The sequence below is a fragment of the Chiroxiphia lanceolata genome, chromosome 4 (assembly GCF_009829145.1).
Source record: "Chiroxiphia lanceolata isolate bChiLan1 chromosome 4, bChiLan1.pri, whole genome shotgun sequence".
Classification (NCBI taxonomy): Eukaryota; Metazoa; Chordata; class Aves; order Passeriformes; family Pipridae; genus Chiroxiphia; species Chiroxiphia lanceolata.
In genome coordinates this window covers 9,544,542-9,559,592 of record NC_045640.1, presented here as the reverse complement: position 1 = coordinate 9,559,592, position 15,051 = coordinate 9,544,542, and the positions used below count along the sequence as shown (strand labels likewise).

The 15,051-nt window shown below is 38.2% G+C and overlaps 1 protein-coding gene across 5 annotated transcripts in view; it reads left to right on the top strand.

Moving 5' to 3' along the window:
- Window positions 1–15,051, top strand: part of ZFYVE28 (zinc finger FYVE-type containing 28) — a 153,015-nt gene that overhangs the window by 115,364 nt on the left and 22,600 nt on the right. For 3 of the 5 annotated variants that reach the window (XM_032685145.1, XM_032685147.1, XM_032685146.1), the window contains exon 9: window positions 5,702–5,806. The exons of the other annotated variants lie outside the window; for them this stretch is intronic. In XM_032685145.1, the coding sequence (XP_032541036.1) occupies window positions 5,702–5,806 (105 nt within the window). The remainder of the gene's footprint in view (window positions 1–5,701; window positions 5,807–15,051) is intronic. 5 annotated transcript variants of the gene reach the window in all.

Genomic DNA, 15,051 nt, shown 5'->3' with positions numbered 1-15,051 from the left:
CCTCCCCTTCTTTATAACAACACAAATCTCATATTAGAAGTGGCAGTGTTTTACCCTGTCTGTTGAACACAGGTTTTGTGCTGCCCAGTAACATGAGTGCTGTTACGAAGCCTTGGTGTGCAAATAGGTGTCAGTGTTTTATACCAGCTTCCCTTTTACTAGGTTCCTATGTCAGTTGAACCAACAGAGAACCATATTAGCTCTCAACATGCAGATTTCCAAATTGAGTATAAGAGGTAAAACAGAGTTGTAAAAGATACCTTTTGAGTGGATTTGGTGTGACACATGAGGCTTTATAGTTAGCCTTCCTGTAGTGAGCTGGTCAGAGAGGACCTGTGCCAATTAACTGTTGTAACATGGACTGTAATTGTAACTCATAATAGCCGTCATGAAGAAACCATCCTCTGAAACAAACTGAGGTTTAATTAAATGTGTAAAGGACTAGAAACACGTTCTAGTAGAAAAAAGGCACAGAAACCAGAATAAAATAAATGCGGCTTTCAGTTTGGTTTCCTTAGATTAGTTACAAAAAGTGGCCAACAGCTTTAAATATAGGGTTCCTTAGTTTGGTCTGCCAGTATTCCATGAAGAGGCAGCCACATCACCTCGTGTCACTTTGCTCTGTTGCCTCAAATCTTTATTCCATATTTTTATCAGAAGTGCTGAGGAATTACGTTTTGATGAGCACGGATAGTGGTTTTATCCAGTGTTAGCATGTAATTTTAAAAATAGCAGTGCAGGCATTTAAGACCTACAAATGAAACAAACTTTTGCCACTTCACACAGTTCAAGCAGTCCTATGAGCCCAAGTCAAACACAGCATTAATTGCAATGACCGTGGTGTGGTGAAGTTCGGGTCGCCTGGGGGCTGATATGGGAAGAAAGGGTTAGCTGCTGTCAGCTGCAGCATGTGGCTATATGCAGGTGTCTTCTCTGATAATTGTGCTGATGAACATGCATGCTGAGCTATCATCAGTTGATAATGGGATTCTTGAATTGGGAAAAACAGGTCAATTCACCTCAGGATCTACCAGCATCTTAGAAAAGCTGAGGAAATCTTCAGGTGGACAGTAATAAGGAGAAAATTCTATAAAGAGTTATCTCAAGTCTGTGTGTACCGAGAGGGAAAGCAGTATGTCACAGGAGTCTGTTTTTATTTGGCTGATTGTTTTTTGGTGTTTTTTTTTAAAAAAAAGCTAGTTAGTATAACACTGAGAAAGTATAAAACAGTTATCATTATTGGATTCTCATTTCTTCGTACTAAATAAATGCAGAATTTCTCATCTGAAGAGTTACAGCCTGAATATGAATGAGCAATAAACATTGTAAATCATAAATACTATTTCCTGTACAAAAATTCAATCTCTATTGATACACAGGAGTGATAAAAACATTTACACATTGTAATTGCCTAAACAACACATAATTTATTGTAAAAAACTAATGTCTGTGAGCATGGCTTGTGTCAGGTGTGTCCAAGCAGTTTACATTGCCAAATGATGACTGACCAGATGGATATCTAATCCTGATATCAGCAGATCACTCAGCATGGCCAGGTTTGTGCACCAAGTGAAGGATGGAGTAGTGGAAAATGAAGATTTTTATAAAGCAATTTAGAATGGCAAACAGTGTTAAGACAAGGCTTTAAAAAGCTGAGATGGTAGAAATGATGAGAAATTATGCTCATAGCAACTGGTTAGAGGTGAGAGAAGATTCAAATGAGAGGAAAAGAAGTATGGAGAAGAGATGAGGTAAGGCTTCTTATCTCTTCAGAAGATATCTGTGAAGATGAACAGAAAGGTAGCATTGAGATCATTGATAATGCAAGTGGTGTGGGCCATTATGTTTAGAGGTTACTCGTTAAGTTTATGTACTATTAAGGTCCTTTATTGTTTTGTCTTCTGGTTCAGACTGTCCACTCCACATAATTACCTGACAGTGGAAAGTTATTTCAGGACTTGGGACAAATATTCACAATGAATAATATCCGCTCTTAACAGAGAAGTGGTACTCCAGGGTAGTGGTTGGTTTGGTTTATGTTTTAGCCTAGAGCATTTAACTCCCCAAAAAAGTGGGAGAACTTCCAGTTCTTTGGAAAAGTGTAAGCCCTTTGGGCTGCATGTAAGAGCTGGAAACCTCAAATTCTTTAAAACAAAAAAACAGAGAAAACTAGAACCTGAGAAAATTGGATTTAAGTTCTTAAATAGTCACTATTGGTAACTGAGATATTTTGACTGGATTTCAAATATATCAGGCAGAGCTTCACAGAAAGCACAGAAGGACAGCAAACCTGACATTTTTCAGATAAAAATGGTGCTTCCAAAATCAACTGGCAGGACTGTTAACACTGGAAAGATCTGGAAATGGTGGGGAGGTGAGAGAGCATGAAAGAAAGTGCTGAGTTTGCTAGTTGTTCTTGTTTCCTGATTCTGCTGTTCAAAGATTACTTTATTTTGAACAATACATGTCATATTTGCAAGGCAGCTTCTCCTGCTGTTGCAGAAAGAGTGATGGGCTTCACTCGCAATACAGAAGCAACAATATATATAAATGCTACTGGACAATGACTTAACAAAATTCAATGGTAAATGTGACAGTGGTTTAATAAGATTTGATGCCAAGGTACACTTCAGTATTTAGTGCATAGAGAACAGAGGGGGGTCAGACAAAACTGCCAGGGAGACCCTTTCATTGAGTCAGGAGGTTCAGAGAACACCCTTCAGGGAAGACATCTCAGAGAGGATTCTGGGTTGCAGCTGGCTCCAGACTTAATCCTGGTCTTGGTCAGTAGTTTATGTCTAAAGGATTATATATGTGCAGTCAGTCTTTTTGTCACTTAGCTAATATTGCAACACTTCTACATGCTTATTCCAAGTTCACTTGCTGAGTATCTGATATGGTAAGGATTCTCTCAGCCTTGAGGAGTAACCTTGGGAGGCATCCCCACTCAAGGGGAGGTTCTGGCATGCAGCTTGTTGCCATGCAGGAGAGCTCAGTGTGCCCTGGACTGTCCACTATTTATGAGCTAAGATGATTGACTGATAGTCATATTTGCATACCAGTTGTACTTTATTTGGTGCATGCTCCACTACCCCTCAGCTGCTGAGAAAGATTTGTGGCCCTTGACTGCTGTGTTGTCTGTCTCCCCAGAACCCAACTTGGGTGCAGCCATCACTACTGCTGTTTTTGGCCACTGCTTAAAGAGAAAAGAGGGGTGAGCACACCACCACACCTGCCCAATCATGGTGTGAAATTACATGCTAATGGTTTTTTTAATATCATTTAACTGCCATAAAACAGATAGTAAAAGTACATTTTAGTGGTGTGACCATATTGTAAGATTGGATGGGTAAAGGTGATGAGCTATAAAAGAGTAAGCCTTTGTTTAAATGCATATATCTCTTCATAATGAGCAGAATTAGCAAGGGAAATTACATAAAACGAATGAAAGTTAAATAGATTTTTGTTCAAGTCTGATAAAATTATTTTCCGGTTGTGAAGTCTCTCCTTTCAACTAAAGCATGGTACACTTGGGATTTATTTTCAAATTGGCAATCAGAAATGAGAAACATGAAGGGGTACATTTTCTGAGTGATTAGTGGGAGGTATGCAAACAAATCCTATTATTTCTTAGTGGGATTAGAGCACATACCTTCCATACACTGCTTTGAAGAATTCCCTCTAAGCATTCTTCCAGACTTCTAGCTGAAAAAATAGCTACAATAGTAAATTTGGTAAAAGAGAAGAGTTTGGAATGTAGCTGGTTTGCATATGCCTAAAAAGCAAAAGAGCATAAAAAAAAATTTGCTAGTAATTGTGGATAAGTAACATAGATAAAATAACTCTGACTTATATAACTACCTCTCCTTTAACTAGAGATGTTTCTTAGGTTTCTCTTTGCATTGTCCAAAGATTTCTGTTGACTGAACATTTAAGTTCAGCAGGCTTGAATGAATCTTCTGCACCGCCTAGAGCCAATACAGCTTTGATATCTCTGCTCAGGATTACGTATTTTCTTATTTAGTATAATTTAATTTTTTTCAGCTTGTGGAATTTCCAATAGCTGAGCAGTAAATTGTTACTGAAACAAAAAATTGGTCTTTACAAGATAGTTTTGTAGTGCTTATGAAACTACTTTTATTCCTCTAATCCTAGTTTATGTTGATAATATGATGTAAGATCTAAAATGATCTGTTATTTAAAGGCTTTTTATTAGTCTTGGGATGCCAGAGACAAGTTCTGTACCATTCATTTAAATTATTCATATCCTTTTACTCAGTAGCTAGTGGATTTCCACTAATGACGTGTCAGTGGTTTGCCATGGGACTGCTCCTTCCTGCTTATCTGTTGACTTAAAGCACAAAATTTGAGGTACATATATGGCAGTTATAGGGACTGAGCAAACTTAGGGTGAGGGGTAGGTGTATTATGTTCAGCTCCATCAACAGTCAGCTCTCTGCTAACAGACTTTTTCCTTCCAAGGGGAAGGGAACATAGGTCAAATTTGTCACAATGTTCAGAAGTTTTTGAAATGTATGGTTGTGCTGGTTTAAAAGTTAACCAGCAGGGGAAATGAACTCAACTCAAAAGAGAGATTATAAGTCAGAATAACAATTTAATAAAATAATACAATAAGTACGATTATACAGACAAGCAATTGGTTTTAACCCACAAAGCCCAAATGTATAACCCAGCACCCCGGGGCACAAACAAAGTGGTGTTCCTTGGGGCCGCCCCTGAGTCCAAAGTAAAAGGAGAGGGGAAAAAACCTGCTGGTGGGAGAGCTGTTGCAGTCTTGTCAAAAGTGGTGATTGCAGTCCAGCCGAGGGTGGTGGTCTCAGTCAGGCTGAGAGCGGTGAGCTGCAGTCAGGCTGAGAGTGGTGAGCTGCAGTCCTCCTCTGGATCCCACGAGTGGTGGAAAGGTTCCGAAACTCCAGGTTTATATATTCTCCAGCTCAGGCAGGAAAGCTCAGTCCTTCCCTCAGAGTGGGGAATTCCATAAAAGGGTATGAGGGTGCTCAGTCCTTCCCTCAGAGTGGGGAATTCCATAAAAGGGTATGAGGGTGCTCAGTCCTTCCCTCAGAGTGGGGAATTCCATAAAAGGGTATGAGGGTGCTCAGTCCTTCCCTCAGAGCAGGGAATTCCACAAAAGGGCATGAGGACAGGAACATCCCCCCACCTCACAGGCCTCTACTGACAACAGTTTCTGGGAAATGGCATGGAAGGCTATAGAATACACAGTTTTGGGCTACACCCATCCAGTGATGAATCGGTCCCAACTGTTCTAACTAGGACAATGGTTTAGGGTATTTTGGCCTGAAACCCATGGTGACTTTATGAACTTTGAGTTTTGTTATGTCTTCATTATAAAGTTTTGCAACACTTAGCAGCATGGGCATGCTATTCCCTCCATCTCTGATGAAAATGTAAGATGGTTGATTCTTTCCTGAATGTTTTAACTGCACAGCATGAATTACATTGAAGATTTTTTTTAAGGTGTGTGCCCACTGGTTTTGCCGAATTTTCTGTCCTTTTGGGAAGAAAACAGAATAGGTTTGTATCATTTTCTGAAGAGCAAAAACGCAACTGCCAGTTTATTCTTATTTCTGTATGATCCATGACAAGCCATGACTTATCTCAGTGCTCTGTTTTTACCTTTGTTGGCTTCAGCAGTTCATTTTGTTTCCGTATGTTTTTTCAGTTCTCAGGATGGCTTACGTGATTCCCCCCTCAGCTCCATCTCCAGCAGTGACTATGAGAGTGTTTCTGTCACTACATGTAGTCTCTCCAGCATATACGCTCTGAGGTAATAACATCACTTCGCAGTCAGATTTGACGGATGGTATTGACGTACGCTCGGTTAAAAATTTTCATTGAATTAATCAAGTGACAGCAACACTTCTGAGTATTCTTCCTTTTGGACAACAGGTGCTTTTTTGTTTTGGTTTGGTTTTGTTTTTACCTAGCAGCTTTCTTCAGTGCTGTGACAACTGAGAGGCAACTATTTATGGAAAAGTTTTAATGCATACAGGAATCAATTACATATGTCCACGATCTCGCTTTTAGTTGTCCATATGGCATTTCTTTGGAGATACTTCGGGTCATAGCTTGAAAAGTAACAAATGCTTTTCTTAGCTAGTCCTTGGCTTTCTAGAAAACATGTTTTTTCCATTCTGTTTTGCCTGGTAAAATGAAGTAGTGAAACGAAGGAGTGTTCCAGTTAATAATACTTTAGCTTCCACTGTGTTGTTGGTCAAAACTGGTAAGAATACTAGTCTATATTCTCATCTTCTGAAACTGCATGAGAGTTTTAACTTTAGTTTTGTTCAAAGCATTTAATGAGAATAATAAAGGAATAAAGTTTAGGGCAGAAATATGTCACTAAAGCATAAATATGAGTTCTTTACTTTTTTTCAGTGTTTGTGTAACATATATCTATGTGATGTATTGCATACAGTGTATATGCAAGAACGTTTTTACTCTGGTACAGACAATATGAAATTCAGCTGATATAGATCTTCCTCCACTGCCTCTTGTGCCCTCTTTTTTTCATCTGTTCGTCTCTACCCAGCACTTCATTTGAACTTTAGGAGTTTTAAATTTTGCCTAGGTTTGGGGATAAAAAGAGAAAGTAAAATGGCTTTTCTAATAGTGATAGATGGAATACTAAAAATACTAATTATGGATTTTTTAGGCTGTATCTGTCTTCAAGCTCAATTTTTTTGGAGTTTTGTATTTTTTAAATAAGGACAGAAAGATGCAACAAAAACTGGTTTTCATTGTTTTAATTTTGAAATAGATTTCCTTTCGACTGTTCTTCGAACAAAACCCAATTTACCTGCATGCAACAGCTGCCCTATTCTAAATACTGTATACATCAAACACTTTCACACAACATTGTCTGAACGGGTGGTAGAAGTAGCCTCATTTACTCTTCAGGAATAACTGGAGCAGTGAGAATAAGTCTTCATTAGGCACACCACCTCTTTTCAAGGCCTTACTGTACTGCCTTCATATGTTAGTATTGCAGTTGCCACTTTATTGATGCTTAGGTAAATTAAAGTTTGATTTATAAGGCAGTATTTGTACATGTTCCTTTGGGCTCTTGTCCACTGAACTATAGCATTGTATCATCCCTGGGTGATTTGGCAAAATCTAAGTTGCCTGTTTTTCTGCATCTGAGTGATGTTACTGGAGATCTAGTAGTTTGTGGTCCAGTAAAAGAAAACAGCTGCCTGCTTGACTATAATGATAGGAATTTCCCCTTTTGAAATACTTAGTTTGAAAAAAATTTAAACTCCTTTTAATGACTTATTTTAATGAAGTAAAAGAAGGAAAAAAAAGTTTAGAAATCTAACTGCTTCACAACAGTATGTTCCTAGATCTTTGTGCATAGAAATGTAATATTCAGTACATCTACTTGTATTATATTTTAGGATACATTATTTTTAAAGGGCTTCCCTCTTCTTTTATGTTTTTTTTACCTAAAGAGTTTTATTTGCCTATTAAACAATTTCTCTAGAGTTGCATTATTTGTTTACTACAACAAGCATGTTCCTTGCAAATGCCATCTCTAAAATGCTTTTTTCTGACATAGCCAAAATAATACCTAAATTGTTTTTTGTTTCATTTTCTTCTGAAATATGTGACTTTAACATACTTAATGTCTTGCTCTTTTCACTTAACAACAATTAGAAATTATATGTAACATTTTCAGTTTTATCTGAAAAGTAATTGAGTAAACATAGAATTCTTGAAATACATTTATGTAGCCTTCCAGCCTCCTGTGAAATGTAAGCAACCCCTTTGTGCCAGTAAGTAGTCAGTATCCATTTTCCAAATGGAGAACCAGGAAGAAAATTCTCGCTCCTTGGATCCCAGAACACCATTCAACCCATGGGTCGTTGTTTGCCATTTTCGATTTTACTGGGAGGAAAAACCTGTCAGGACTGTAAGGAGCCATTTGGGACCAGTTAAAGAGGCTGTTTCAAGTCAGCCTATGATTTACTGCCTTGGACATTTTCAATCATCAACCAACGCTGTGTAATTTTTTTAGAGCTATATTTATCCCACCTAATTTTAGGCACCAAACTCCTAAATTTGGAGTTCCTGAAGGTTCCCCGTTTAGTCACTGGAGAAAAGCGGAAACCTCGGTTAAATGTGTAATTAATTTGTTGAATTGCATCTGGGTTGAAGATTTTCAGTCTTAAATGAGAATCATGGTTGCATACGTGGATTGCTGACTGTTCACACAGTAATTTGAAAAAGAGTTGTAAACTTTGCTCAAGGTTGCTAGAGCACAAATTAGGGAAGAAATAAAGATACGGAGGGCTTCTCAAATGATTTTGCTAAGGAAAGGTTGACGATTTCACTGGCACCTGATCTGTGTAGAAGGTTCCGCTTTCTAGTCTCAGAGGTCTGATGGTTAAAACTTCAGCCCAGTTCAGAAGATAATTTTTTGCAAAATGTTTATTAAGCAGTATCCAGATTTGAGATGCCCACACCAGTAGTTAGCTTTCCTAGCAAGGAATAAATGTGTTCTGTGTATTTCAGAAAGTCTCAGAGAAACTGTGTTTTTATGCAGACTTCAAAGACTATGCCCAAGTCTTTTGTACATCAGTGACTTGAGTGAAAATTGCCCTACAGCAGGGAAGTGGCAATAGGTCCATTGATATACCAGCTCCAGGAAAAAAAATCCACCCAGTTTTTCCTTATTAATGGTTTCTTTCCATAAATGTTGTTTTGAGAACCATTTTTAGTATAACTATAACTTACTAAATCATAAACAGGCAGGTAATAAAATACATCTCTGAAATCTTATCCATTTCAGTGCTTGAAGTAGTGAAGTCAGTGATTTTTAAAAATAAACTGCAGGAATTTGTCAGCTTTCAGCATGTTTGGATTATTGGACAAGATCCTGACATAGCCATTACTTTGAGGGGAAACCTAAGTGAACCTAATCTGCTAACAGAATGAGAGGACTTAGGTGCATTCCTTAAGCATATCAAGTTCTTTGAAAGACTGGAGCTAGAAAATGCAAGAAAAGTGTTGCTTTGGGAATGATGAGGAAAAGTAAATGAGACAACAGAAGAACAAGGTGGTTGCAATTAGCTGATTTCAAAACGTCATTGAAGTTCTTGGTGTAAAAGTGCAAGGGAGGAAGAAATACTAATGAATTCTGTATTCAAATATTTGCCTGCTAGAATAGATGGTAAACCCTATTTCTTCATTTTAAGGTTATGACAAGCCAATAAATGACAACTTTAAATATAAATAATAACTTTTAAAACTAATCCTAATGATACATTAGATGCCTTCTGTAGTCAACAGGTATCTGGTTTTTTCTTTATTTATTTAGATATGTCTTTGCAGCTTAAATACTGGGGGGTTGTGGTACGTTTTTCTACTGTTTTAAGTATTTACAAAAATTTGTGGTGAAGTTTTAGCCTGTTTATGGTCTGTAAAAGGAAGCATCTGCAATGAATTGTGACTCAAATTTATGCCAAAACAGCAAGACTGCCAGCAATTAGAGTGGGATATTTATCTGGCTATTTCAGTTAGAATATCTGTATTTGTGTACATGCGGGTAGATCCCACGGTCATTGGCTTGTTGAATATAGTTGAAGCATATGGCTTACTTTATGTGTATTTTGAGTATATCCCTGTTAGTATAAAGACACATGTGTGAAACAAGGCAGGGAAGGTTATTGCGGTATTTAGAATACGAAATCTCTTATATTTAAGAACTGAAATTTTAGTTACCTGCTGCAGAAATAGATGGTGTTTTGCAGGAGGCTGTTTGAAGGTGCCTTGCCAGTCAGTTCATGGAGTCATGAAACAGCCCAGGTTGGAAAGGACCTCAGAAGATCATCTGGTCCAACTTTTTGTTGGAAAGTAAGCCTAGGTGGATTATCTAGTACCTTGTCCAGTTGCATCTTGAAAACCTCCAGTCATGAGGACTCTTCCACATCCCAAGCGAGTTTTTTTCAGGGACTGCCTGTTCTTAGTGTAAAGTATTTTTTCATTATATCAAGATGAAACTTCTCCCATTGCAACTTGTCCTCTCCATGTGGCATCTTGAGAAGAGTCCCTCCTTTTTATAGCCACTCTTTATGTACTGCTGTACTGTGGTGAGATCCCTGGAGCCTTCTCTTCTCCAGGAAATAAAATACCCAACTCCTTCAGTCTCTTTTTGTAGGATAGGTTCTCCATCATCTTCATGGCCCTCCTTCGGATGCTCTACTGTCTGTGTCTTTTCTTGAACTGTGGGGATGAGAACTAGACACAAGTAGTACTCCAGTTACAAGCACTTGGTAGATTGAGATGGTCACATCTCTCATCTCTGCTAGTGGTGCCCCTGTGGTGCATCCCAGCATCCCATTTGCCTTCCCTGCTGCAGCAGCTTCACTGCTGATGCCTGTTGTCCACTGGGACCCCCAGGTCCCCCTACAGCAAGGGATCCCAGCCTGTCCCGGGCTCTTTGGTGTTGTCACTGCTGCAGGACATTACACTTGTCTCTGTTAAACTCCACACTGTTCTTGCCAACTCTCTGTTCCAACCTGTCCTGGTCTGAGTGATGGCTTTCCCTGCTGGCACATCCACCTCTCCACCCAGGGTCAGCCAACCTGGCGATGGTGCTCGCAGTCTCAGATGGTTCCTGGTGGTCATGAACAGCGTGAGGCCCAGTGTCCACCCCTGAGGATTCCCACTTGTGGCAGGCTGCCAGCCTGAGTATAAACCAGTGGTCAGCACTCCCTGAGTGTGAACTGTCAGCCAGTTTCTTGCCCAACTGGCAGATCAAGCAAAATTCTTAGGGGTGGACAGTTTCTTACAAAAACAGGTTTTATTTCAGTGCCTCAAAAATTATACAAGAAGGGAAAAGAACTTGGTAATTTGCCAGAACTGTAAATTATAGTAGGAGAATTGAGTTCTTTCATCTCATGGTACAGAATTTATGCTATCAAAGCACGATGCCCTAGGTTTCAACAGAGATCACAACTACTCTGGGGATCTTGCAGATGATAGCATGGAGGACAACAAATACATTAACAATGTATTTGAACTGAAGTGTCAGTCTACCTGATCAGCTCTGTCTTCAGTTCTCCTGTCTTGCACTGTTACCATTGTTAACCTGGTCAGGTTATATTTGAAACTATGCAAACTGGCGGATTAATTCTGCATTAATGTTTGGTACTGTCATTTTTGTTTTGATCGGTACGTTACTGTAGATTTTCTTTCCCCCCTTTTTTTCTGTCAAGGTTTTTTTTGTGGAGAGACTGCTCATAATCTGAAAAAGGCTGTTAGTTAGTAATGGCTTTACATGTACTGTACCGGAATCAGGGAAATAAAGAGCTCAGTGAAAAGAGTTGTGGGAAGAGAAAGGGGTTTATACCTTGAGCAAATCTGACTTGACTCCCAGTATAGATGCTCTTCCTGCCTAATGATTTTGAACTGCAAACTGTCTGTGTATGTCTTAGGCACTGAAAGTCTGTGCTGTTTTGTACAGCTCTGTCACTCATGCAGTGTGAGGACACTATTAATACATAAACAGGCTGCTGCATACAGCCTTCTTGTTTTGCTTCTAAATCCCTTGCCCCAACAACCAGCTGAGCAGTACTAGCAAAACAAAAAAGTCAGTGTTGATGAGGTCTGTCAGCTTTTGCTTATGATTTTAGTCAGTGAGACATATGTGACTGAAGCAGATGTCTCTAGGTTTTCACCGCCAGGATTCTTCTTGATGTGTTTCATGCCTATCTTGTTCTTCACCCCGCAAGACAAAAAAAAAATTAAATCTCCAAATGGTGCAGCATTTTCTAAGCTACAGTGTTCCTTTCTAGGATATTCTACATGGTATTTTATATTTTATGCTTATCTTTGTCTTTAGTAACAAGTAACTGTTGCAGATTTTATCCTCTCAAGGAATATCCCAGGCACCTTGTGTAAGCTACTTGTTAACAAGTGCTTGTTGCAGTGAGAAGGTGAAAATTCAGTTGTTTCAAGTTTTTTGGTCTTTCTCTATTAAAATAATAGACTTCATATTTTAGAGGTGTTAAAATGTTCGATGTGGTTGAAGTAAATATAGAATATACTGCTCTCTGTGTAAATCAAGTAAAATAGGGCAGTATTTTAAGCTGACTAGCATCAGTGGCAGAGGCAATAAGACTGTTCAAGCAGAATTGGTAGACACCCTAAAATTTGCCATTTGGGGGCTATATTCCAAGTGGCATATCAAGCATATTGTCTGGCTGGAGACTGACACAAAGTGATCATAATAGGTCTGTGTTCTTGTTTCTGCATAGCTCAGTTGTAATTTTCATTTTTAGTAATTTGGCCACAATTATAATCATGTTCATTTTAGTGATGTGAAAAAAAATCTGTTGTTGAATGTCACTTGGTGTTTCCTGTGATACTAATAGAACAAAATTACTGGCTTTCAGAAATTAGATTTTATTTTGCAGATTAGTGGTTTTTTTCCCCAGTAAAACCCTTTGAATAGCATGTTTGGGAGTATTGAGATTATGTGTAATTAAAATCACTATAGTAACTGCAGTTTTGCAGAGTTTTTGACAATGCCTACAGATACATTGTAAAATCACAATTAGATTGGAGGAAAAAAGAGGATTTCCTCATACTTATAGCGACATTGAAGGTGAAAAATGAAGAGAAATCTTTCTTTTCTAATTAAAATTTTAAGACTCCACCTAATACTTTAATTAGCTTTTCTCAGCTTTGACTCCCACGTCTGGATATGGAATTCCTATGGGATTCTCTTAAACCTTATGATGCTTTAATGCTTCTGCTGCTTGTTCCGTATTATTTTTTGAGGGAACTGATGGAAGAAATGTGAAAATATTGTGCTAATAAGTTTCCCTCAGAGTTCCTCTTACTGGAGAATGTTTTTCAAGGCTGCTTTTCCATCTCTGTTTCTGCCTCACACAGGAGTTGCAACTCGAGAGTGTATCTGCAGGAATTGGATGCTAAATTAATTCACTTGTTACGATGCCATGCAGAATAGTGGCTTATGTATTGCAGAGGATATTGCTGAAAAGCTGTATGAAGTTATTCTTTGCCCCTGAAAGTATTAGTATCAGGTATCCAGGTTCTGTCTGTCCTGTGTCAAGTTCTGGGTAAAGAGTAAAAGCTGGAACTGGTGGGTTTTTATCCCTGTATTGGATACCAGAGCTGATATTCCATACTATTTTGTCATAAGTGCTATATACTATTCGTGGTTTTCACTTTCAGTTTTTCCAGTTCAGGATATATTTTTGAAGTTTAAATATTTCTGTGCTCTAATTTCATTTTATTTATCCTTTTGCAGTGTGAGTGAGAGCTTTAAACGTATGTTTGATTGCAAGGAAGTGTTAGAAAACAATGTCATGGTGGAATTGAAAAAATCGTAGTAGAACCTAAGCAATATTCTAACTTCTTGTTTTTTCAGTTCTGTTTTTTCTTGAATTTCACAATAACTTTAACTTTTATCCATTTATGGTTTAAATTTTAAGTAAAGCAGTAAATGTGGTACTTTCTAACATTCATTTGATGGTTAGAAAGCAGCTGTGTTGATTACTAATGCTTCAGTTATTTGTTCATATGCACACTCACAGAAGTTTTATCTATAATGACCAAAACAGCTATGTGGGAGAAAGCACTGTAAAAGTTGATATATTTTGCACTGGCAGTGTTGTTTATTTTAATTCCTATTTGAAATACTGACTTTTGCATTCGTCTGAAAACCCAGTCTAAAGTGGTAATGAGTTTGAATAAACCAGTTATCTAGGTAGAGTTTCTTATCATGGGTCTGTTTAGCAAGATGCTGCTTTAACAGCTGTGGTTTTTGCAGTCCAAATGAGAAATGCTCTGGAGTTTGAGGTTGGAAGAGCTGAGGAAAGATGCAAGGAGATGTTCTTCCAACAGAGTGGGCAGCTGCAGAAGCTGCCAGGGTATGGGAGCAGAAGTTATTGATATTGATTTTGAATTCAACCATCTTCAGTGCTCAGGACTTTTTCCTGGCTGAAAGTATCATTTAGGACATATGGATAATCCCGTTAGCCAAATTCCTTATTTTAATTAGCCAGCCTCAGATTGCCCACAGGGGCAAAAGAAGCTAAGAACGGGCTTCTGCAAATCTTGCAGTATATGGAAAGTAATTCCCCCTACTGAGGAATTCAAAAGGTTGACAGCAGATGGGGCTTCTAGCACATGTCCTACTGTGAATGGAGCTGGACATTACTAATACATGTGATAATACTGTTGTCAAGTCCAGTTCTTTTGGTGATTTCTAGCTAGAGGGATTTGCATGCAGTTATATTACTTGTTTCTCAAGATAAAGTTCTGAAGCCTTGGACATGTTTTCAGGGTGGGTTGGTGGGGGTCATCCCCGCTCCCTTTAACCTTTTCTCTTAAAACAAAGAGAAAATACCTAAGGGATTAAATTTTAAAACTCTATTGACTTAATAAAATATTAGGGTTTAAAAGTCAGGAAATAAAGTTCTGCATTGAAGATTTTTTTAGTCTGCTTTAAATGTAGCTTCTGGGGTTGTTCCTTAAAACATAGTCTTTGGCTAAATAAATATATGCTATTACCCAAATAATAAGACATGTTCTGGCTTGGGTTTAAATGACTCTACAATTGATTTCTAGCCACTCTCTTCACTTAAAATAATTGTAAGAACCCATGACTTTCACAGGTTTTTTTCCAACCATATCAAAACTAGCACCTTAAAAACCAGGAAGTTCTAGCCTACTGTTTATTGTGTTTCTTCTGAGAGAATCCAAAAAGAAACACTAGAGATACTGCACAAAATAGGATGGGAGGTAGTGGGGTTTTTTATACAGAGTTACATTTCTCTTACCTAAACCTGTATAATTTTCCTCTCGTCGTTCTTCATGTATGCAACCTTTGTCTTTTCCCAACTATTGTGTTTGTTCCTTTACATGGCCTTTGAAGTTTATTGTTTGTTATTTTTAGCAAATTGGAACCCCGAGTTGACTGCAGCCTTGTGAAGTAGAAAAGTAAGAGTAATAGTTTGGCTGACAGGTTAGTGGTGAGAT